The sequence below is a fragment of the Ochotona princeps genome, chromosome 25, assembly GCF_030435755.1.
Source record: "Ochotona princeps isolate mOchPri1 chromosome 25, mOchPri1.hap1, whole genome shotgun sequence".
NCBI classification, from domain to species: Eukaryota; Metazoa; Chordata; class Mammalia; order Lagomorpha; family Ochotonidae; genus Ochotona; species Ochotona princeps.
In genome coordinates, this window is record NC_080856.1 from 16806715 (window position 1) to 16830180 (window position 23466).

Genomic DNA, 23466 nt, shown 5'->3' on the forward strand with positions numbered 1-23466 from the left:
CCTCACAAGCAGTGTTCTCAGAGCGCCGTGCGCCCCCTGGTGTGCCGGGAGAGATACTGGGTAAGAAATGTGCAAGCTGAGGGCATTGGAGCCAGCCTTTGGGGGTTCCCACCTGCTGGCTCCCGCCTCCCTCGAGGCGTGACGATGCTGCCGAAGCCAGACCTTCCCCCAAAGTTCTGTGACCCCACAGCACTATTTTCCTGTGCTGCCTGGGGTTAGGAAAGGCTTGGACAGCAACTCCCAAGAGATGAACAAAGCAGGCAAGGGCATCTAGACAAGAGGATGTGCGGAGGCCTGGGCTAACTCACTGAGAACTCTGCAAGGCTTCCATGGGGCAGAGGGGAAGGAGAGGTAGGGTGAGCAGGCAGCAGATGCGGGTGGCCCTGCTGAGATGTGTGCGAGCACAGAAGGGCAGCAGGGGCAGTGGCACCCCGCAGTGAAGGATGGGGGGGTAGGCGGGACACTACCCCGCAGGTCTGCCAGGCGAGGCTTGGGTGCCCGCCTCGTCAGCTTGTCAGGGAAGACGGCCTGGCAGCAGATCTCAAGCTTCCTCCTGTGAAGTGGCCTAGGCCTGCAGGGCTGAGAAAAAGAACGAACTAACCTAGCCAAGCATTATCTTCTCTGCTTGGGAAAGAAAAAATGTTGAGAATTAAATGGAACTTGAGACTGAGCTGAGCGATTAACTTAATCTTGGTGGAAATGCTGTAATCGCAAAGTGTGACATTTGTAAGAAACAACGTGATTATGACAAAAATCATTGCTCTAACTGGAGCTGCACATTCTGGGAGCCATTCACTCCCAGAGCTCCACTCATACAGATGAGCCAGCTCAGCGAGCACTTCCCACGCTGGGCCAGGGCTCTCCTAGACTCTGTGGGCTGTGTGATCTCTGCCAGCATCGGGGTGAACCCAGCCCGGAAGCCATGCAGGGCTCTAGGCTGGGCTGCAGGAAGGCAACTGACCCCCCCCAACAGTGTGAGCCCCTACTGAGAAGTAACAGAATGGTGCTGCCCACCACAATGCATAGCAACCACTGCTCATGCTGTAGCTTGCCTAACACGAGTGGTCGGCTAGGTAGTTTATTCCGGTCATGGCTTGCTCATCGTCCCCCAGCACACATACCTGCTGCTGTCCCTGCTTGAGGACAGCCTGCACAGCACAGCCCGGGGCACAGGCTCCCCCACCCAGCGCTGCCAGCAGCCCGTCTGAGGTGTTTGGACTAGGAAAGTAGGGGAACAGGAGCAGCACCCAAGGGAAGGCCGGAGCATCCGAGCGTGGCTAGAGGCCAAGTACAGGGCAGGCTGACTGCTGTAACCATGGTAATACCACCAGTAAATGTTTGGAAGCTTGTGCTGGGCACAGCATCTGCAGAAACGGGCTCACTTCTCCACATTTCCTTCCCTCGAAGGTGTCTTGTTTCCATCCAGTCCTGACACGGTTTCCATTCTGGTTTTCAGGGGAGCCCTGGAAGCTTATGTGCAGTCTGTGAGAAGCAGAGAAGGCAAAGAATTTGCTCCAGTTTATCCCATCATGGTGCAGCTCCTTCAGAAGGCCCTGTCCGCCCTTGAGTGATCACGCACAACCTTCGTCAATCTCCATGTTGTAAGTTGGCAGTCACGATGCAGCCGACTATTGACTGTTCCTTTGCTGTATTTCCTGACGATCCTTCTGTTACCCTGTGGCACTTACACTTCAGGTGGCACCATTAGTTTGACCCTGATCTTACTGGGACAGGCAGCCCTATCTCCTGCTCCAGCTTGTGTGCAGGTCTGACTTCCGTCCTGTTACTAGGGAAACGCACCAAAGGTCCCTCCTGCTATTAAAAGATGTTATCAAATCTGACCAGCCCCTGCCTTCATCAAATACAGAGCCCAGGTCCCCACACTGGGCTGCACATTCTGACCACCAGGGAGCTTTAGAAATCCCACGTGGATTAGTGCATCTGGGAGTGTGGGCCAGGCATCAGGGCATCTCTGATAGTTTCAGAGTGACTCCAGTAGGGCCTGTCTTAGGAGTAAAGATAAAGGGCTCCGTGTTCTTACTTCAGTTAAAAGGCTTGCTTTCTACTGTTGTTATCCCTGTTAGAAGACTATGCTGGGGGGCTATTTAGCCCTGTGAAAAAGATGCCCAATAAAATGTTTCTTCCATAAAGACTTTTTTTTTGATAGTTGATAATCTAAGTCTAAAAATCTCAAAGGCGCTACTCTGGTGCAGTGAGTTAAGAGAGCACTTGCAGAACAGCATTCCATGTGGGTGCTGGTTTGAGTCCCCACTGCTCCACTTGGGCTCCAGCTCCCAGCTAAGTGCCTGGGAGAGCCGCAGTCCCCCACATAGGGCCCTAGGCCAGGCCCGGGCACTGCGGCTGTCTTAGGATGGAGGATCAGTCTCTTCTCTCCTCTCACGTTGCCTTTCAAACAGCACTCCACCAGCAACCTCCTACTTACAGAACCACAGTGTCCTGAAGGTTGGAAATGCCCCGTGTGGCCATTCCTTACACCTGCTTCTGATAACTCGCACATAAGAGTCACCAAGCAGAAGCCAGTGATAAAACTTTTTTCTCATTTTATTTGAAATAATATACAAGAATATAGTGTGCAAAATTTAGGGGCAACATTATGAAGAAGTGTAATGAACTGAAATTGATTTTACAGCTGTGATTGCTAACCAGAAACACCACGTGGTAAGTAACAGAAGAAGCCATGATTGTAGCTCAGAGCAAAAGCAGCTGTACTGCCAGTGTATTTGCTGTAGCTTGAGCCAGCGGGAGGAAAAGTAAAGTGCAAGTGTTGCACTGTGACAAGTGCAGAGTCTGCCCCCACCATAAAGATACGATGACAAAATATATTTAACATACGTGGCTGAGATACAGAGCACAAAGTTAAAAAATACAATGGTGTCAAACTGTTAATAGCACCATTACAGTGACTATATCCCAATGCTATTAACTAAGTTTACCTTGGCCTGGGCTAGGTCTCCATTGGAAATGGCTGGGTGCTGCCACCTGCTGCATAAACTCCGCATTGCTCACGGTAACTGCACTAGGTGGCCCTTCCACTGGGATGCTGACCCCTTCCTCCTGCCACATGTTCGGGCAGTCTTGGCACCAGCCCAGCTGAAGAGCGCCTGTGTTTGGCACAGATGCTGGGCCACGTGAGGGTGCCAGGAAGGCCGCCTCCCAGCTCCTGCTCCATTCCATCATGTGTACAATACGGATTCATAAGCAGGAAGGAGCCAATAACAGCAGTTACGTATTTTGAATTCTCCTTTCATACAATTTAAAATAAAACATGTATACACATCTCTCTTTCTACTGTACTTTAGCACCACAGGATATCAATTTCAAGCCTATATTACCTGATAGACATATATGAAGTTTGGAAGGAAAATAAGGCAATTTGGTTTACAATGTTGATAGTTTTAGCTTACTTAATGCTCTAATGGAGAAAGCAAATCTTCACTCATATAATAAAACCATTTCAGGACTCAATGCTTATCAGTGTCTTACGGTCATCCCATTAGCTCAGGACAGATGGTGAGACCGCGGATCCTCTTAAGTCACGAGTCAATGTTTAGGCAAATATACAGACTTAAGAACATAAGCATCCTGGTTCAATGTTGTTGTGAGCCCTGTGGAAATAAAACTAAACTCAGTGAATGTTCACAAACCAATATACAGTAATTCTACATCTGAAAGCTAAGGTGTGTAACAAAGATGATTTTTAGTCAATTTGCTAGAATCTGAGAGTTGAAGCATCCAGAAAAGGTACACAGATGGGAGAAGACAGAAAGGGGCTCCAGGCAGAGTCCCTTCACAGGAACCAACTAGTCTAATTCAGCTGGATTTTCATCTGACTTCTTGGAAATTCTTGAAAACCAGAAGGGTAAACAGTATAGGGCAGTTAAATGGGCAGGTGGAAGGGGAAATCCCTGAGCCCATGAAACTGTCATGAAAAGCAAAAATCTGATGATTTACTCCCCAAGTGATTGCCAACTGCCGGCCGGAGTTGAGCCAATCTGAAGCCAGCAGCCAGGAGCTCTTCTGGGTCTCCCATGCGAGTGCGGGGTCCCAAGGCTTTAGGCTGTTCTTGACTGCTTTCCTAGGCCACAGGCAGGGAGCTGGATGGGAAGTGGGATTAGAACCGGCCCCCATATGGGATCCTGATGCAGTCAACATGGCAACTTTAGCTGCTAGGCCACTGCACCAGGCCCAATAAATAAATCTTTTTTTAAAAAAAAAGGAGAGCCCGGTACAATAGCTCAGTGGCTAAATCCTCATATTGCATATGCTGGGACCTCATATGGGTGCTAGCTCATGTCCCATCCAGCTCCCTCCCTGCCTGTGGTCTGGGAAGGCAGTGAGGGGTGGCTTAAAACCCAAAACTTCCTACATGGGAGGTTTGTCTCTGGGAATATTTGCATAGACTTTACTGGTTAAGCATCCCAAACCCAAAACGTAAGTAATGCATACAAAGTTTTGGATTTAGGATTTCTGATTCAGGGATGTTCAACTGGCAATACATCCCAGAATTTATTTCTCTAACTTTAACACTGACATATACTTTTTGAAATTTGCCTGAAATTTCTACTTTCCACACTAAGTAAATGGCACTTAATCAGGAGGGGGGGCACTCTTCATTCAAGAAAGCATGATTACATTCGGAAGAACGGTGTGCAAAGGAGCAGCCGCACAGCCTTTGAAAGATTACAGCGACTGTTCCAACATGCCAGAAACCCAGGGGAGAAACCCAAGGTAATTTTAAGGAACTGCAGAGACGTACTGAATTGGTTCTTTTCCTTTTCCAACAGTCAGGATTTAAACGTTTCTGTTCTTCCGCCAAAGCCTTTGCTTCCAATGTGTACATCCTTCTCTCTTCATTCTTCATTTTCTTCCACCTGTCACCAAGGATCACACTTATGGCTCTGTAAAATAAATAGTCACAAAATGCTGAAGGCAAGAATTTTGTTTCATAAAACATCAAGCTCTGGTTCAGACACAAATGTAAAGGACAGGACTATCTTGTTCATCACTAAGAAGCGAGAAGGTCAAGGCTGTCCTAGTCACATTCCCAGTAAAACCCCAACTCTCATGGCCCGCTTCTCAATCTTGACAGTTAGCCCCTATGGAACGGTGCCAATATTTCCAATTTTCTATGACATATAAAATGGCTAGAATTCAAACAAATATTCTACAAGTTAAAGTAAAAAAATTTTGTTTAAATTGCCACTGCATCTCTCCTGGCACACAAGTTTTTTTAAAAAAGTTTTAAGGGCCCAGCACAGTAGCCTAGCGGCTGGGGTCTTTACCTTGCACACACTGCTATCCCATATGGGTACCAGTTCTAGTTCTGGTGACCCTGCTTCCCATCCAGCTCCCTGCTTGTGGCCTGGGAAGGCAGTGGAGAACAGTCCAAAGCCTTGGGATCCTGCTCCCGCGTGGGAGACCCAGAAGAGGCTCCGGACTCCTGACTTTGGATCGGCTCAGCTCCGGCCGTTACAGCCATTTGGGGAGTGAACCAGGATGGAAGATCTTTCTCTGTGCTTCTCCTTTCTGAAAATCTGTCTTTTGAATAAAATGAATAAAGTGTACACTCCCCCCAAAAAAAGGCATGAACGATACACACCTTACTACTTACCTCCCACAAAGGAACTGAGTATACGTTGGGCTATATTTGTGTTTACCACTTGAGAAAACTGGATAAAGGTAAGAACTCAAATTGACTGATACATCATATTTCTACTTACCACGACTCTGCTAACCCTACAGTCCTCTGTCTCACATGGTGCCATAAACGACTCATTTTATGACACTCATACAAAGAAGGTCCTGGAATTATTGTACAACATGCATAAGGTTGTTCAGAAAGTATGGAGGAATATAATTGTTTATATAAGTGCAAAAAAAAAATCTGAAATCCCCAAGTAGTGTTTTTGTAATATGCACTTTCCATGGCTTTTGAAGACCTCACGTGTAAGTTATTCCACAGTGCTGGGCAGCTCATCATAGACGCTCTGCTAGCTAAAACAAAAATATGGGGGATACCTGTCTTTTTAAGTCAATAAAGCTGATCAGAAAACTGTATGGCATCTTTCACAATTAAAAACCAACTTTTATAGTCTTAGAGGTACAAGTAAACAATTTGGCACACACACCCTCTGTCCTCCAACTGAAGAATATGAAATATCTGTGAAGGTGCTATTACACAACAGTATTGAACTTAAGGAACATGATGACAGCTGAAGGCAGCGTTGTGGCATAGCCAGCTAAGCATCCCATGTGAGCACTGATTCAAGCTGCAGACGCTCCACTTTCTATCCAGCTCCCTGGGAAAGCAGAAGACAGCCCAAGTGCCTGGGTTGATATTCGAGGAACCAGCATAACCTGATACAGCCTTAAAAACACCTAAACGCTAAAATGAGATTTACAGTCCAGAGCGAGTAACTCAGAAGTCAGAATCCAGAAAGCAGCCTTGGTCATGCTCCTTGCTAACTGAAAGGAAATAGGCTTATTAACGAAAGTACTTTGAATTGCACTGAAGTATCAGTCACTACAATTAAAATGATTACAATTTTTTTTACCTGTTATCTTTCCCTGGGTACATCTGAGTATATTCAACTCTGTATTTTTTGGCAAAAAGCATGAAGGCATTCATTGGTCTTTTGCACTTGTTAGGAGAAGTGGTGCTCACAGTCCCTGAGCTGTGATTTTTGACAGCTTTAGCATACAAAGAACTGGAAGAGAGCTGTGAGGATCCTGGCGAGCCACAGCTCTTACTCAGTCCAGATGCTGCCAAGTCTGGGCCAGCAGGTCCTCCGCAAGAGAGAGACGCACGGCGCTGACGGGCCATGCTGCTCAGCACGTACACCGCAGAGGAGTCCAGGGGCGTGAAGTCATAGCTGCAAACACAAGCAAGCCAACCATCAGCAGGGCGTGAGCTGAACTTAGACCGTCTCCACAGGACGGACTTAAAAAAAGTGCATTTCCCCCGTATTATATATACATATACACACTCACAAGACATTAACATTACTTCAGCTTTTGCCACTAAGTTGCTTATCAAATGAAATTCTATATAAAATAAACTACAAATGCAAAAGTGTACCTCAAAAGAAAAAACATGCCATTCCCCGTCCCCCTGCACAAGTCTGGTACAATCAACATACTGTTCACAGCACACTCCAAATCCAACACGGCCTGCTCACTTGTCATTTGTTGACACGCTAACACTTGTGTTCCCCGGTTCACAGGAACCCAGACAATTTAAATGGAGTGTCAGGCCTCAGGAGGAAATAATACTGAAGACAGGAATTAGACGAAGATGAAGGGTGATAAATGCTACTAAGGGAAGTTAAAACACACAAAAGACCATTGTGTGCTCTAACACTGCCTACTTACTCAGAAGTTCACAATAACACCACACCTTTCTATCAGGAAATACCATTTTGTTTACATAGGCATGGATATAAACTCTGTCTCTCTAGCTTCCCACATGCCAGCCTGGAGGGGTACCATTACCATCTCTTCGATCTGGACAGACTACCAAAGGCAGTGTCAGTGACAGAAAGCCACACTGCTGCCTTCAGCAGATGCCTGGACTTGTGCAGTTTCAAAACCCTGGTTTTCTCATCCAAACCATGGCACTGCACCCTGCCCTGAGCTGGACTCACAATGACCAAGGGACAATCACACTAAATATAACGTGAGGCTTAAGAGTAAACATAAACCACAGCCCGGACAGACATCAGACCAGAGTATTTTCTCAGGCAGCCACCTGGTCTAATGGTTAAAATACCTACATCCTAGATGAAACAATCTGGGCTCAATCATCAATAAACCTGGACTCCCTGCTCCTAGCTGCGGCCCGGTCCAGGCCGCCACACCCAGCCTGTGCAGGTCTGTCAGGAGTGACCCAGAAGAAGTGCTTTCTGCTTCGCAAATAAGTTTTTTCAATTAGCATAAATCTGGTTTGGTTCCAACTGTATATATTTTGTTATTTCTTCAGCTTCACATCTGAACCCAGCTCTAGTAGGACTAGCCCTAACCCAGAAACTCTGCTCATATATCAGCAGGGATTGGTATGAGCTACAGGAAGAGCATCTGCCCAAAGGTAATGTAGGAGGCATTAGGAAATATTCTAAAGGAAGACAGAGCCAGAAGAATGAGGTATTCACACAGCATTCACCGTATCCAGCAAAAATGACTTCTACCAATCATAGACCAACAATGTTTTTTCTCTTGAAAGTATTACATGAAATGTAGCCTGATTCCAAATATCTAGTGAGCGCAGAATAATCAGTATTATGTGAGACATAATTTTTGCTTGTTAGGACTGCAATTTTCAAAATACCTTAAGTTCCTTCCACTTATTTAGAAAAATAGGACATTAAGCACTGCAAAAGATAACAAACTAATCTTTACTAAAGGAAAATATTTCATTTAAAATACCAAAAAATAGAAGGTTCACTAATCACTAAAATTTGAAAACTCTACCCTCTAGTGGCAAGACAGATCAAATCAGAAATATTTACTCACAAAATTCAGGATTGTGACAAGACTGCACCAGTGCTGGAATACAGCCTAGACTTTTTTTTTTTTTTGAAAACCTATTTTTATTGAAAAGTCAGATTTACAGAGAAGGAGGAACCGAAAGACCTTTCGTCCACTAATTCACTCCTCAAGTGGCCACAATGGCAAGAGCTGAGCCAATCCAAAGCCAGGAGCCAGATTCTTCCAGGTCTTGCACCCGGGTGCAGGGTCCCCAGGCTTTGGGCCGTCTTCCACTGCTTTCCCAGGGCACAAGCAGGGAGCTGGATGGGAAGCGGGTCAGCCAGGACAGCAACCAGAGCCTATATGAAATCCCAAGGCATGCAAGGTGAAGACCTTAGCCACCAGGCTACTGTGCCAGGCTCCAGACTAGACTATCTTACAAAGTGCTACAGAACCTTGAGTTCTGTTCACTGAGTCACCTGTAGTTCCTCAAGTGTCCACTTCACTCCTCTCCTTTTTATATATCATTCCACAGGCCTGCAATGCCTTTCCACTCTTCACTGTATAAGCAGTCATCACTCTTACAGGCAAACTCCACAGTATCACATCACATACAGAAGGACACTGCCACATTTCTAGGTAAATGGAACTAAAAGTTAAAGCTTATTCTGGGACTAAAAAATTAAAAATAATGGATAGTTTTAAGATACACATTTTTCAGCTGAATAGCAATCGAAGCCATTTTAAGGTGTATAGAACACAGCTGAATACATACCAAAACAGAAATGTCTATGAAGAAGTCACAGGTTGTGGTTGAGAACCTGCATTTTCCTATTAACACATTGGTTAATCAATACCATGTCAATTAATGCCACAATGTTATAAATGGTTGGAAATATTATGCTGGGGCTTTTAATTGATTGGGATGATACTCTGCCGGCTCTACCTTCAGACCAGAGATGGTCTCACCAAGAAACCATTGAACTTACCAGGACAATAAGATGCTGGACTTTATGCTTGGTAAATACCTCCAATGAAAGAATGTCAACTGAATTTGAACTATGGAAATGCAACAAGGTGGAGCAATCCGCCGTGGGGGGAGGGTGTGGGGGGGGGGGAATCCCAGTGCATAAAAAATGTATCACATAATGCAATGTAATTAAAAAAAAATGAAATGCAATAAAAATATATGTTTAAAAAAGAAGATACACATTTTTTTCCTAAGCTCTTTGGACACTGACTTAAAAATATTTTTTGAAACAAAAATTGTTTTCCTGAAGGTTCTTTAAAGATTCTCACACCAGCTCCTTTAGTCTTTCTTCCAGTGTACCCATTTTTTTAATCAAGAAAAACCTCAAAGGTTAAAGCTAACCCATTTCTCCCAAGCCAGTCTAGCACAGAGCCAGGGCCTGACTCCAGGCAGGCGCCACCTTAGGCTCCTACCAGGCTACTCTGCTTCCTGCCCAGCCACACCACACTGCATATGGCTACCATGCCATTTCCTGCTTCAGACTACAAGCAAAGAAGCCTTTCCATGTCTTAACTCATTCTGAAGAATCTAACAATGTAAAACTTTAATTGGGTTCCAATCAGCTTTGCCACTTACTAGTGGCAAACTAAAACGCACCATGCAGGCTTTGGTGTTACTTGCACAGGCATGGGGACAGTGCTGCTGGAAGGGTGATGCAGGTCCTGGGGCAGGGCCGCACACACTGTGGCACTCAATCACGGCAGCTGCTCTCAGTGTGGGTGCAGCCCGGGTTGGTAGAGTACTACGTGTCAAAGCTTCGTCTGGAACGTGTTCCTTAACCTTTCTCGGCTCTAGTTCTAAGACGCAGCCACAATCATCTACTAGGGCAATGTAACAGATCAACAGTACTTGACATACAGTCGGCACACCGTAAGTTTCCTAAATCCAATTAAAAAAATGTCAATTTCCTAAGTGACCATTTCCAATCTGCCCGATGCCTAAATCCACTGTCAGAATGGGCTTCCTGAACTGACTTTGAAACTTCATTTCTATAGAAAAGTCTCAAACTGAAGAATTCACCAGTTCACTGCAGATGACTCGGCTGGAAACCTCTCCACAGTAGAAACTCACAACCCAAGAGCCCGAGCTTCCTGGTACACCTGGGAACTTAGTCTGAGGGTGCCCTGTGGACTGTTTCTTCTTGCCCTCCCTACATGCAGGGTATCGTGTCCCTTAACCCTCAAGTCATAATCCAGTCCACAAGGAAAATTTGGTTAACTTCATGCTTTTAAACCTTTTCAGTTTCTCTGGATCAGATCAACCTAACCAACTGCCATTCCTTTGTGGGAAGAGGAAGAAGGGTCTTGTTAGTACACAATGTAGTCACTCAGAAGTAAAATGAGGGCCTGGGGCAATAGCCTAGTGGCTAAATCCTAGCCTTCCATCCTCCAAGATCCCATATGAGCTCTGGTTCTTATTCCAGCTGCTCCACGTCTCATCCAGCTCCCTATTTGTGGCCTGGGAAAGCAGTAGAGGACAGCCCAAAGCCTTGGGACCTTGCACCCACATGAGAGACCCGGAAGATGCTCTTGGCTTAGTATCAGTTCAGCTCTAGCCATTGTAGACATTTAGGGAGTGAACCAGCACACGGAAAATCTCTGTCTCCTTCTCTTTGTAGATCTGCCTTTCCAATAAAATAAATATTAAAAACAAGACAACAACAAAAGAGTAAAAGATCAGTGACCATGGTTGTCTTGGAGAGATCATTATTCACTAGGAGTAAATAACACATCACATGAGAATACGTAGGAACGAAGAAGCCAATTTTTCCCTTTAGTCTTTTTTTTTTTAAAGATTATTATTGGAAAGCCGGATATACAGAGAGGAGACAGAGAGGAAGATCTTCCATCTGATATTTCACTCCCCAAGTGAGCCGCAATGGGCTGGTGCGTGCCGATCCGATGCCAGGAACCAGGAGCCTCTTCCGGGTCTCCCACGTGGGTGCAGGGTCCCAAAGCTTTGGGCCATCCTCGACTGCCTTCCCAGGCCACAGGCAGGGAGCGGGATGGGAAGTGGAGCTGCCGGGATTAGAACCGGCGCCCATATGGGATCCCGAGGCGTTCAGGGCGAGGACTTTAGCCGCTAGGCCACGCCGCCGGGCCCTGTTACATACATTTTTAAAATATCAGGTATTGCCTGGTGTGGCATGTGTTTTCAGACTAAAGGGAGGGCCCGGTGCTGTGGCCTAGTGGCTAAAGTCCTCGCCTTGCACGCGCCAGGATCCCATATGGGCGCCGGTTCTAATCCCAGCAGCTCCACTTCCATCCAGCTCCCTGCCTGTGGCCTGGGAAAGCAGCTGAGGACGGCCCAAAGCCTTGGGACCCTGCACCTGTGTGGGAGACCTAGAAGAGGTTCCAGGTTCCCTGCTTTGGATCGGCGCAGCACCGGCCGTTGCGCTCACTTGGGGAGTGAATCATTGGATGGAAGATCTTCCTCTCTGTCTCTCCTCCTCTATGTATATCCGCCTTTCCAATAAAAATAAATCTTTAAAAAAAAAAAATGTATGTAACATACAAGTAGGATGTTTCTAATTATCAGTGAATTAGCACATTTGCAAACCCCAAAGATAAACATTCTCTTGAATGGCTTGTCATTCTTTTTCATTAATTTTATTATGAAAATAGTATATTATTCATAAATATAAACCAGAGTATGTTAGTACATTATACAGGATGTTCTGTGGGTGATGGCATAGCAGGTCTGACTGGTCCTCTTTCACAGGTCTCCTTACAAGGCTGGGCCCTGACTGCACCTAGAACTTAGGACTTTCAGAGCATTTCTATCATTTCCACAATGAAAAAAGATGTTTACTATATTTAAACTATATACAAATAACACTGTTAGTCTGCATGCATGCTTTTCTTTGGGGAGTGTACTCTTGCGAGCTGCCCAAGAGGCAGCCTGTGTGTGACAGGCTCCCAGGTAAGCACTCCACACACACAAGGTCACAGCTCGCTACCCAAGAGCTCAGCATGTCTTCCGTGCCTCCCTGGGAGAAGACTCTCACAAACCTGGCTTCCCGATGTGATGTTAGCTTATATACCTTGCCACGATTGTGGCAATAAACACAACTGTGCATAAATGCTCCCAATAAATGTCAATCACAGACTCCGGCCATGGCCTCCGGGAGCCCCTGGCATAATATAAACACAGGTTGTATGTAAAGCTTACACTGACATAATCCTTTCAACTGATAAACATTTCAATGTGATTATTAAACACCGACAAACAACAACACAGCCAGAAACTTAACTTACATATCGCCTTGTTCTTATCCATAAGAATTTCCTTCTCTGGAGTCTAACAGAAATGGAAATGCTGATACACACCTTCACAAGATGAAGCAAATCTCCTTCCAAAATTTCTTTTTTTTTCTCTCTCTCTCTTCCGAAATTACTTATAGGAATTTAAAATCTTATGTTCTTATAAGAAAAAAGTAAATTAAATCAAAAGTAATGTAATGTCCCTTTCAAAAGGGACAGAAATGTTTTACCCTACTCAATTTTCTACCCTAACACGGTAACATTTTTTTTCCTTTTGCTCTTCCTATATTGAAAGAGCAATGGCCATGTAGCCATGAGGGATATCTTAATGGGATATGTCAATTAATCCTTACCAGAAACTAACTTTTCACTAGCTGGACTTCTGCCCTGATCCCAAAAGCCCTGAACTGAATGCAATTTTCCATTACTACAATCTCTGTTTCTCTAGGTTTCTTTTTTACTTACAATCTTTGCTTTAAAAAAAAAAAAAAAACTTAAAATCCTAAGCATTTAATAAAAGATCTATTTTCAATAACTTAAAAACTTTCTTGTATACTAATCTTAGTTTCCGGGCCTGGCTTGATGGCTCAACTGGCTAATCCTTCCCCTGCAACTGCCAAGATCCTTCATGTGTGCTGGTTTGTGTCCCGGCTGCTCCACTTCCGATCCAGCTCTGTGCTTATGGCCTGGGAAAGTAGTAGAGGATAGGCCAAAGCCTTGGGATTTTGCACCTGTGTGAGAGACGCAACAGAAGCTCTTGGCTCCTGGTTTCAGATCAGCTCAGCTCTGATCATTGCAGCAGATGCTCTGTTACTACTTCTTTCTCTAAAAGAAGAAACTGTCCAATAAAACTGAACAGATCTTTTAAAAAAAGAATCTGTTACTAAAAATTGTATGGATGGAGAATGATCCAATCAGGAGACAGCCAATTCTGAGAACAAATATATTTTGTAACCAAAATTTTCTGTCGGGTTATACCCTCACCAAAAACATACAGCTTACCAGCATTTCCATCCAAGGGATATTTAAAATTCTTATTTTTCCACAGTTTTCAAGGAAAGTGAAGAATGCAATGAAATAGCAGTTAGATTCCAACATTGTGGATAGTGATGCTGCTGGTGCAGGCCCTATGACAGCCGCTTTTTAAGTAACAGTTTCACTTATCTTTGGCAATATATATCATTATCTTGTTAAACTGAATGAAATAAAGGCCTTCACATCCTTATATCTGATCATCATCTTTAAAGAAACAACTCTCAAGCCCGGCGGTGTGGCCTAGTGGCTAAAGTCCTCCCCTTGAACACGCCGGGATCCCATATGGGTGCTGGTTCTAATCCCAGCAGCCCCACTTCCCATCCAGCTCCCTGCTTGTGGCCTGGGAAAGCAGTTGAGGACAGCCCAAAGCCTTGGGATCCTGCACCCATGTGGGATACCTGGAGGAAGTTCCTGGCTCCTGGCATCGGATCGGCACAGCACTGGTCATTGCGGTCACTTGGGGAGTAAATCAACAGAGGGAATATCTTACTCTCTGTCTCTCCTCTCTGTATATCTGACATTGTAATAAAAATAAATAAATCTTTAAAAAAAAAAAAAAAAGAAACGAGTCTCAAAATTCTTTTTTTTTTTTTTTTTTTTAAAGATTTATTTTATTTTTATTACAAAGTCATATATACTGAGAGGAGGAGAGATAGAGAGGAAGTGGAGCTGCCGGGATTAGAACCAGCGGCCATATGGGATCAAGGCGAGGACCTTAGCCGCTAGGCCACGCTGCCAAGCCCGAGTCTCAAAATTCTAAGTAAAGACTTTCTCCAGCACCTTCTGGGAGCAGGATGAATAACTGTCCTGATATGTCAAAGACTGAGGCTTTTACAGGAAAACTGGACTTTTGAGTGCTGAAACCAGGAAAATTCCATATAAATTGGGACACTGGTCAACTAATTTGGAGTCAGGACGTGTGTGTGTGTTTTCTTTACTAGCAAGATGGACTCAAAGAAAAATTGCTTCCCTCTCTATACCTTCAAATGTCAAATTTTTATTATCTTTGCCATTTTAAAACCACCAATGTCCTTGATCAAAATGAATGCTAAACACAATTAACCATTTACAAATAGGAACAGAGACTAACAGGTTTACAGCTACTTAACAATTTCAAATGTAACTATCAAAGCTGACCCAGCAGTTTCTTGAGCACACAATATGATATTCATTCTAATCTAATCTGAAATACTTTTATAAATGAACTCTCCATAGAACTACTCTATGCAAAACTTCTCATTGATTCTTATTTAATTCTCCTTAATTGTTCATTTCATCATGTCAATATTCTAAGTAGTTCTTTTTAATTATCAATTTCTAAAGAGTACACTATAAATAGGAAAAAATAGTAATCTACTATACCTTTTAAATGTATCAAAAACCCCTGAATCATCAAAATTAATGGCATCGGGGTGTCCAGGAGGTAGACAGACGTCGCCAATGTGGACTTCACAACATGGAATGCCATGCTGCACCACAGTCAAGCTTGGGTAAAATGATGACCAACCTAAAGTGAAACAACAGTAACACAAAGGATGAGGCGCGAAGAAAACACCCAAATTATTTTATAACAGACCTATCATTATTTCTGCATCTTAATTGAAAAGTTACAATTTTTTTAAATTAAAATTCCTGACACAGACCATGTGTCTGCAATAAAAGTACTAGCTAAGTATTCCTTTCAACATTAAAAACCCTCCAACTAGTGTAATCCCACATTAATATGTGTATCTCTAGCACCACTTCCTACAAGATAGTGATAAATTATAATTATCATGAATTACATTAACACGGTGTTATTCCATTCTAATAAAGCTTTGAAAAGTGATCCAGGCTTACAAAATCTTATAAACTCTTACTCAAAATGGGATTAGCAGAATACAGCATTCCCCAAAGTAACCAAGAACTGACTGCAACATGCTGCAGGAGCAATGCAGAATTAGATTATGAGCATTCCTTATTTAGTTTGAAAATTTCCCTTCAAAAAAATTCCCCCTCAATCATCAAAACCAGAAAACAGAATCACATATAGAGGAAGCTTTCTTTTAAGTTACTACAAACTCAATCGAAGCCCTACCTTTATTTTTAACATAGAAAGGGTGGTCCAGTTTACACTCTACGGTAAGTAAGCCATCTTCTACTGTACCAGGATCAAAAGTCAACTTCAGTACAGATTCACCGAATGACACACTTTCTTCATGTGATAACAACTTTAGACCATCAGAACCATAGCCCTGAAAACACACGCAGAGTAAATGACTCAACACACAGTGAAATTCCCATCACATGTTAAGACTTTGTGGAAAAGAGAAAGACAACAAAAAGCGGACGCGTGCCTTTAGAGAGCCTCAAAAGCAGTAGTGCAGACACAGACATTAATGACGTGTGTGTGTGAGAGACAGAGAGAAGGGAATAAGCACTTAAGGCTGATGAAACCAAATAAAGGAAGACATTCGTTCCAAAAGACAGATCAGTGATGGCTTTCAATTCCATTTGGACCAGGATCTAAAAGAACAAAATGTAGAAAGTTGGAACAAGAACTTGTCCTGTAGCAGGAGCAACTGGTAACGAACAGCTTCCTCGGGAAATGTGGAGTATTTAAAAACACAAGGTGAGTTCAGGTTGAGGACAATAAGGCTAAAGAGAGATTGTGATATGGAGCATTCAGTACACGCTAGACTGTAAGACGTAAAAATACAAACAAGACATGATTCTTGCTCAGACACACACAGACCCACAGTTAGCTAGAACAACCAATTAGTGCACGAACAAAGCAATGAAGGAGAGAAAGGTTAAAAATCTCCAACTGAATATGAAGGAAAGAATGGGAATACTAAAAGACAGCTTCATGATTTAGAATCAGGTTATCGAGAACGACTCTTGCTTTAAAAGAATACTGGGAGAGAAGTAAGCCAAGCAGCATCAGGAAGGAAGTGAACACTGAGTTTAAAGAGCTGACATTCATAGACATGTCGAATGTGCAGATGGAAGTGCGCAGCTGAAGGCTACAGATACAGAATAGGTTTGCAGAATCTTCAGATTCTTGGAGCTCTGAGACCTTACACCTAATTGGATCTCACTGTAGAACTGGAAGCCAGCGTTTAATGGAGTTAGCAACCTGCCCTGCCTGCCCAAGGCCAGTCATGCAAGGAGTACCCTAGAGAGGTAAAAGCAAGCCAGGCTTTCTGACTCCAGGTTCAATATGCTTTCCTCTAGGTGAGGAAATGGAGGCAATACTGATGTCATCAGCAGAAAGAAAGGGTGCAGAGTGATGAGCTGCCCAACTGCGGCTTACATGCACCATCTTGGGCAGACAAGCAATGTTAAAAGGAACATGGCTAAGGTCACTGCCACACCAAAATCAAGGAAAGATGATGTTAAGGACACTGTGTCTAGTACTGCAAGCAGCAAACCAAAAAACTCAAGTCTCAAGTCCTAGAAATTAGAATTAAGCCAGTAACCTTTGGGATACTGTTAGCTGCACATCCCAGGCCAAAGTCTGACTACTGTGAACAGAGTGAGGGCGGGAACAGGGAGTGAAGAAAGCCATGCCAAGCCTGTTTCTTTCAAGAGAATTGGGACAGTAATATAGAAAAGGATTTGCAAGCAAATACACTTTACTTGCCAATTCTGCTTACAGTGGAAATGGAGACCTGAAGATTTCAAAGTAAAAGGTGTCAGTCCTGAAGTTGCTTACTACTGCTTTCCTTAAACTGCCTGTGCGTGACAGGATCGGTTTAAAAGTAACAAGACACTGGAACTGCAGCCACGCACATGGGACTTTGCTACTTTACTGTCAGTCACCTAAAACAGCACTTTGATTGGTTTACCTTAATGCCACGTCAATGTCTGCCAACACAAAATGTCTAAGACACAAAACAGTGCTATAAAACAGGCCGTTTTTCCTATCCAAGAAAGCATAATAAGCCAAGCCTCAGACACTGCCCCTCTGCCTTAGAGAAACATCAACGCGCACTACTAAAGGCTGGCCTGAGACGTGCAATCACCGCAGCAGGGAAGCAAGGCAGACAACATTCTTGCAGATTCACAATGAAGCTTAGGCCACATTTCCAGAGATTTCTCAAAGTGTTCAATCAACCTTGTGAGTGCTCATTTGGAGGTCATCCTCATTTTCACAACCTTCAGTTCTAGCAAAATCTTCAACATCCTGCCATTCCTTATTGCTTCCCTTATGAAAGCACAGACGTGTGCCTAAAGTTTAAGAAGAAAACAATTATTAGATATATGACTAGTATACTACAGACAAAAACAGTTCATCCCCATCACTCAAAACTTTTTCTTTTATTTTACCTTTCAAGAAACAGTGCCAAACAGTTGAAGGCCAAGAATTGCACCATCCCAAGTCGTCATCATCTGACAGGGAGGACATGCAGAAAATGCCAGATTCTGACTCACTGTTTGCCTATGGAGAAAATGAAGAACATTTTTTTCTTTTTTTAAAGATTTATTTATTTTTATTGGAAAGGCAAATATACAGAGAGGAGAGACAGAGAGGAAGATCCTCCGTCCGATGGTTCACTCCCCAAGCGGCCGCAACAGTTGGAGCTGAGCCAATCCGAAGCCAGGAGCCTCTTCCGGGTCTCCCATGCGGGTGCAGGGTCCCAAGGCTTACTGCCTTCCTAGGCCACAAGCAGGGAGCTGGATAGGAAGCAGGGCTGCTGGGACTAGAACTAGCACCCATATGGGATCCCAGCGTGTTCAAGGCGAGGGTCTTAACCGCTATGCTATCATGCCGGGCCCAAGAACTTATTTTTTTAATTTCTTAATACCTTAAGATTTTATCTCAAGCCTAAAGTTTAACCTTTTATTAGTTAATAACTATTTTAAACTTAGGGGACAATATACCTTTAAACACTTAAAAGTTAGGGCCAGCGCAGTGGCATAGCATTCTAATCCTCCTCATGCAGCACTAGCTTACCAGTGGGTGACACTTCTTGTCCCAGTTGCTCCATTTCCAGTCCAGCTCCCTGCTAATGACCTGGGAAAGTAGCAGAGGATGGCCCAAGGCCTGGGGCCCTGTATTCACACTGGAGACCAAGAAGAGGCTCCCGAGTCCCAGCTTCAAACTGGCCCAGCTATCTCTCTGTAACTCTTTTTTTTTTTTTTTTTTTTTTTTTTTTTTTTTTTTTTTAAAGATTTATTTTATTTTTATTACAAAGTCAGATGTACTGAGAGCAGGAGAGATAGAGAGGAAGTGGAGCTGCCGGGATTAGAACCAGCGGCCATATGGGATCAAGGCGAGGACCTTAGCCACTAGGCCACACTGCCGAGCCCATCTCTCTGTAACTCTTTCAAGTAAAATCTTTTCAATAAACAAAACAATGCTTTAAAAGTTTTACATGTGCATTTCCTCTTGTTACCAACTGTCCTTGTAGTTAATGGGCTGTTTACAAACTGCAATCCTGACTGCTGCAAGAATGAAACATACTATTTCCACCTATGTGTGTTTCAGAGAGATTTCCCTGGATGAGGAGAGGTTTTGTGCAACTTCATGGAGGGGTAAGCTCACCCTTTCATGTCTGACTGGTGCTGTGTCCTTCCAGTGGTGGTGAGGGAAGGCCGGCTCGCTCTTGGAAGCTGTCGACACAGGTGGAGGGCGTGCATAGGAATGTAAACTTTTGCTAGTAGCTATGATGTGTACAGGAGATGATCTAAAATAAAGCAGTTTTAATTATTAAGCACAGGTGCTTCAACAGAAACGTGCACTTCACAGTCACTGTCATTCATCTTGAACACCACTGCCAAACACCAGTAGAAACAAGACTTGACTTGCAGCACAGTTTCTTACCCAACCACCCTCACACATCAGCTTGGATGATTTATGTTCAATTACCACTCCTGCTTCATTAGTTACTACCCCATTCACTTTATACCACCATATATATGTGACTGCTTTCATTTAAGGACAGTACTCCCACATTGAAGTCCCTATCCGCTTCCTTCCTCTAGCTGGATGCACTCAGTGTGAGTATGAACAGAGCACCAGTGATTACAATGACCAGCACTGACCTCTGCCTACCAATCACGTGTCACTGGGCAGCCACCATGCTTCAACTTACTACAGCAGAAAGCAGCCTGTTTACCCTCCATGTAAGTGGATATTACTCCTTGTTTTCTGATGCAAATCTGTTAGAAAGTTACTATATCTAACTTAGCTAGTTGATATAGTTGGTACCAATAATTTTTTCTTACAGGAAAAACACCTTTCCCAGTTCTTCCCTTATTTTCTGAACATCTTTTATTTCCTCCTTCAATTTTTATTTCATTCCCATCAAGATAGTTTTCATTTTATCTTCAGAGTAATTATTTTGGAATGAGGAATGATAAAACAATGCTGTTTCTAATATTACTCCTTAAATAAGAAATCCCTAAGATTTCCGTATATTTTGACATACTCTCTATTCAGTTCTGTATTTTAAAATATACATGCTGAATGTTTCTAAACAATTTCTTTTATTACACATTTAGAACTACATGAAATAAGCAAAAAAGACAGACCTCTGAAAATCCTAATTTCATCTTTAACTCATGACTAACAGTTTTCATCCATTCTTCTAAAGTCTAACTTAGAAGTAAGTGTTCTTAAAACGCCGGTGGCCTAACTATTCTATGAAAATCACCATGCTACAGCCTGTCTAGACACTAACAGTAAGTCTCCTCATCCCTCCATCTGGGCAGCAGAGCAGTCCCTGGTACCAAAAACTATGCAGCAGGCATCAAGGGCTCAGGCTCACACTAGCACTGCATGAGAAGCTGCAGCAACTGGCAGACGGCATCCGAAGGCTGGCAAGACAGCAGAGGGCAGCACGGACAATGCAGAGAACAGACTCACATCCTCAGGGAGATAACCCCAGCTTAGGTTTTTGTAGCGACTTTATTCTGAAGGGTTTACTCATTTTCCATGACTTTATTATTTCTCATGACTTTGTTGTGAAAGAATGAGAAGTAGACCCAATTGCTTAACTCAGGGTTTGTTTTTCTAACAACAAAAAAAAAGCATTTTTAGCATTCTATTATTAATTACCCTGAAAACAAGAATCACCAGGAGGTAATACTCTGAAAGGCAAGTTCTATTCCCTGTGGAAATTTCTATATGGAAATTTACAGATAAATAAACTTAAGCTAACTCAACTGAATTTGCTCCAACCAAAACCTATTACTGGGCCCGGTGCAGCAGCCTAATGATTAAAGTTCTTGCCTTGAATGCGCTGGGATCCCATATGGACACTGGTTCATGTCCTGGCTGCCCATCCAGCTCCCTGCTTGTGGCCTAGGAAAGCAGTTAAGGACGGCCCAAAGCCTTGGGACCCTGCACCCGCGTGGGAGACCCAGAGGAGCTCCTGGCTTCAGATCAGCCCTGCACTAGCGGTTGCGCTCACTTGGGGAGTGAACCATCTGACAGAAGATCTTTCTCTCAGTCTTTCCTCCTCTCTGTGTATTTGCCTTTCCAATAAAAATAAATCTTTCAAAAAATTTTATCTATTTTTATTGGGAAGTCAGATATACAGAGAGAAGGAGAGACAGAGAAGATCTTCCATCTGTTGATTCACGCCCCAGATGGCCACAACAGTCAGAGCTGAGAAAATCTGAAGCCAGGAGCTTCCTACAGGTCTCCCCCTTGGATGCAGAGTCCCCGGGTTTTGTGCTATAACTGACTGCTTTCCCAGGCTCAAGCAGGGAGCTGGATGGGAAGCAGGGCTGCCAGGATTAGAACCGTTGCACATATGGGCTCCTGGTATGTGCAAGGTGAGGACTTCAGCCACTAGGCTACTGCATGGGGCCATGTTATATAGTTCTTTAAGCTAATTGTTTGTTTCTAAAAACAGTATTTTTTTGGTCTAATTCATATTTTCAAGACTTTCAAACAATCATTTTTATTCTGTTGTTCTCATCTTTATGTATTTCTACAACTATAAACTCATGGTATTGGGCGAAATAACCATAAGGAGCTCTGGCTAGCAATCAGGTGCTGCCTACAAGGCCAGCAACCCTTACAGATGCCCACTCATGCCCGCACTCTGCCCCTTCCCAGGAAAAGCAGCGGAAGATGGCCCGAGTGTTTGGCTCCAGCCCCGGGCTGCTGGCTCCCCTGCGCCCAGCCCTGGCTCTACAGGGCCTAGAGAGGGACCTTGAGGACGGAAGACCTCCGCGTCACCCTCCTTCCCTGTAATTCTGACTTCCAAATAAACAAGTAAGATATATTTTAAAAACAACAAAGATGAACTGAATTCTAATGACTTTAAGTTAATCCAAAGTCCTTACATGGTAAACAGCAGCTGCACTTTTCAAACTGAAATATTCAAGACTTTTGAAAGTTTTTAAATTTTTTATTCATTCATTTTCATTTTATCCAAACAAAGGCAGAGACACTGAGATCTCCCCTCTTCCAGTTCACTTTCTGAATGCAGGCAAGTCAGGGCTGGGCCAGGCTCTCACCAGGAGCCAGAACTCCACTGAGGTTTCCCACGTACAAGAACCTAAGCACCCGAGCCTTCACCCACATGCTGCCTCCTGGGGTGCAGCAGCAGTAAGCTGCCAGCCCGGTACCCTGGCACACAGCATGCCAGCATCCCAAGTGGCAACTTACCCACTGAGCCAAATGCCCACCCCACATTCAAAGCTTCAAGCAAACACCCTGAGTGCTCCCACCTGTTGTAAAATGAGCACTGCATCAGGGGACTCTGTGGACTGGTGGCAATATTTGCTAATTCTGTTAGCCAGTCCACCTCATTTTCACGGTACGTATTTTCCGATACACCTGAGGTATTCTGGTTCCAGGATGGTCTTGGATATTCTTGATGGGAAACGTCAGAACTTAGCTGATATATGGATGATGGGGCAGGATCACTCTGAACAGCCTGAAGTTCAGGAAGGTCATCTGCAAATAAGCACATTCAAAGTTGTGAAAAAGAATTAAGAGTACCAGGAGTAATATTACAGTGGAAGTCAGCAAAGAAATCTTCAAATTTAGCTAACACTTTGAGCAAAGTAAGTTCAAAATTACAACTCAAAATTTTCCTGAATGAAACAGATTTTTAAAATGACACCTTATGCACATGAGGGTCAAACAGAGGCTGATGGAGGAATGACTTTACTTCCCACTGCTCTAACAACCTGAAGACCGCGTCTAGGAGGGGCTCTCTAATGCTCGGCCTCTGCTTCAGGACTCGCCACCAGTGACCCATCTGCCACTGAGATATTGTACACTAAAATGTTACAAAGAAGACAGTAAACTGTACACATTAAAGTGTACATTTGCTCAGTCATTAATTACAAAACTTTCTAACTTGTTATATAAATCACCGCAAAAATGAAAACCAATTTACAAAGAAATCAGAAGACACTACAATTCATACTGAAAGGATTTCTTTCAACTATGGAATTCTGAATTCAATAACACTCATTGTTTCCTATTAAGTAGATGATAGACTTTTAGCTCCTCAAGAAAGACAATCAAAAAACACTACTAAACACCACCACATACACACCCAAGCCTGTGAACTCTAGAAGAGACAATGAATTAAGAAACACTGAATCCTTCAGAGAAAATCCAGAGTGTGAAGGAGCCGAGAATAAGCATCTTGAGAGACCTTAGGACCCAGCCACCCTCTCTACAGTCCTAAGCGCAGGTGC

The 23466-nt window shown here is 43.7% G+C and overlaps 2 protein-coding genes across 2 annotated transcripts in view; one reads left to right on the plus strand and one right to left on the minus strand.

The window, feature by feature from the left end:
• The window catches only part of COG5 (component of oligomeric golgi complex 5), a 254069-nt gene extending 252228 nt beyond the window's left edge, over positions 1-1841 (plus strand). The window contains exon 22 of the mRNA XM_004598593.4: positions 1457-1841. Coding sequence (XP_004598650.2) covers positions 1457-1571 — 115 coding nt within the window. The 3' untranslated portion in view covers positions 1572-1841. The remainder of the gene's footprint in view (positions 1-1456) is intronic.
• Positions 1842-2544: 703 nt separating this feature from the next.
• The window catches only part of HBP1 (HMG-box transcription factor 1), a 32685-nt gene continuing 11763 nt past the window's right edge, over positions 2545-23466 (minus strand). Inside the window, exons 3-11 of the mRNA XM_004598595.3 lie at positions 22483-22711; positions 19343-19484; positions 18124-18235; positions 17912-18024; positions 15890-16046; positions 15175-15319; positions 6576-6893; positions 4778-4919; positions 2545-3626 (exon numbers count right to left, since the gene is read on the minus strand). Coding sequence (XP_004598652.3) covers positions 3609-3626; positions 4778-4919; positions 6576-6893; positions 15175-15319; positions 15890-16046; positions 17912-18024; positions 18124-18235; positions 19343-19484; positions 22483-22711 — 1376 coding nt within the window. The 3' untranslated portion in view covers positions 2545-3608. The remainder of the gene's footprint in view (positions 3627-4777; positions 4920-6575; positions 6894-15174; positions 15320-15889; positions 16047-17911; positions 18025-18123; positions 18236-19342; positions 19485-22482; positions 22712-23466) is intronic.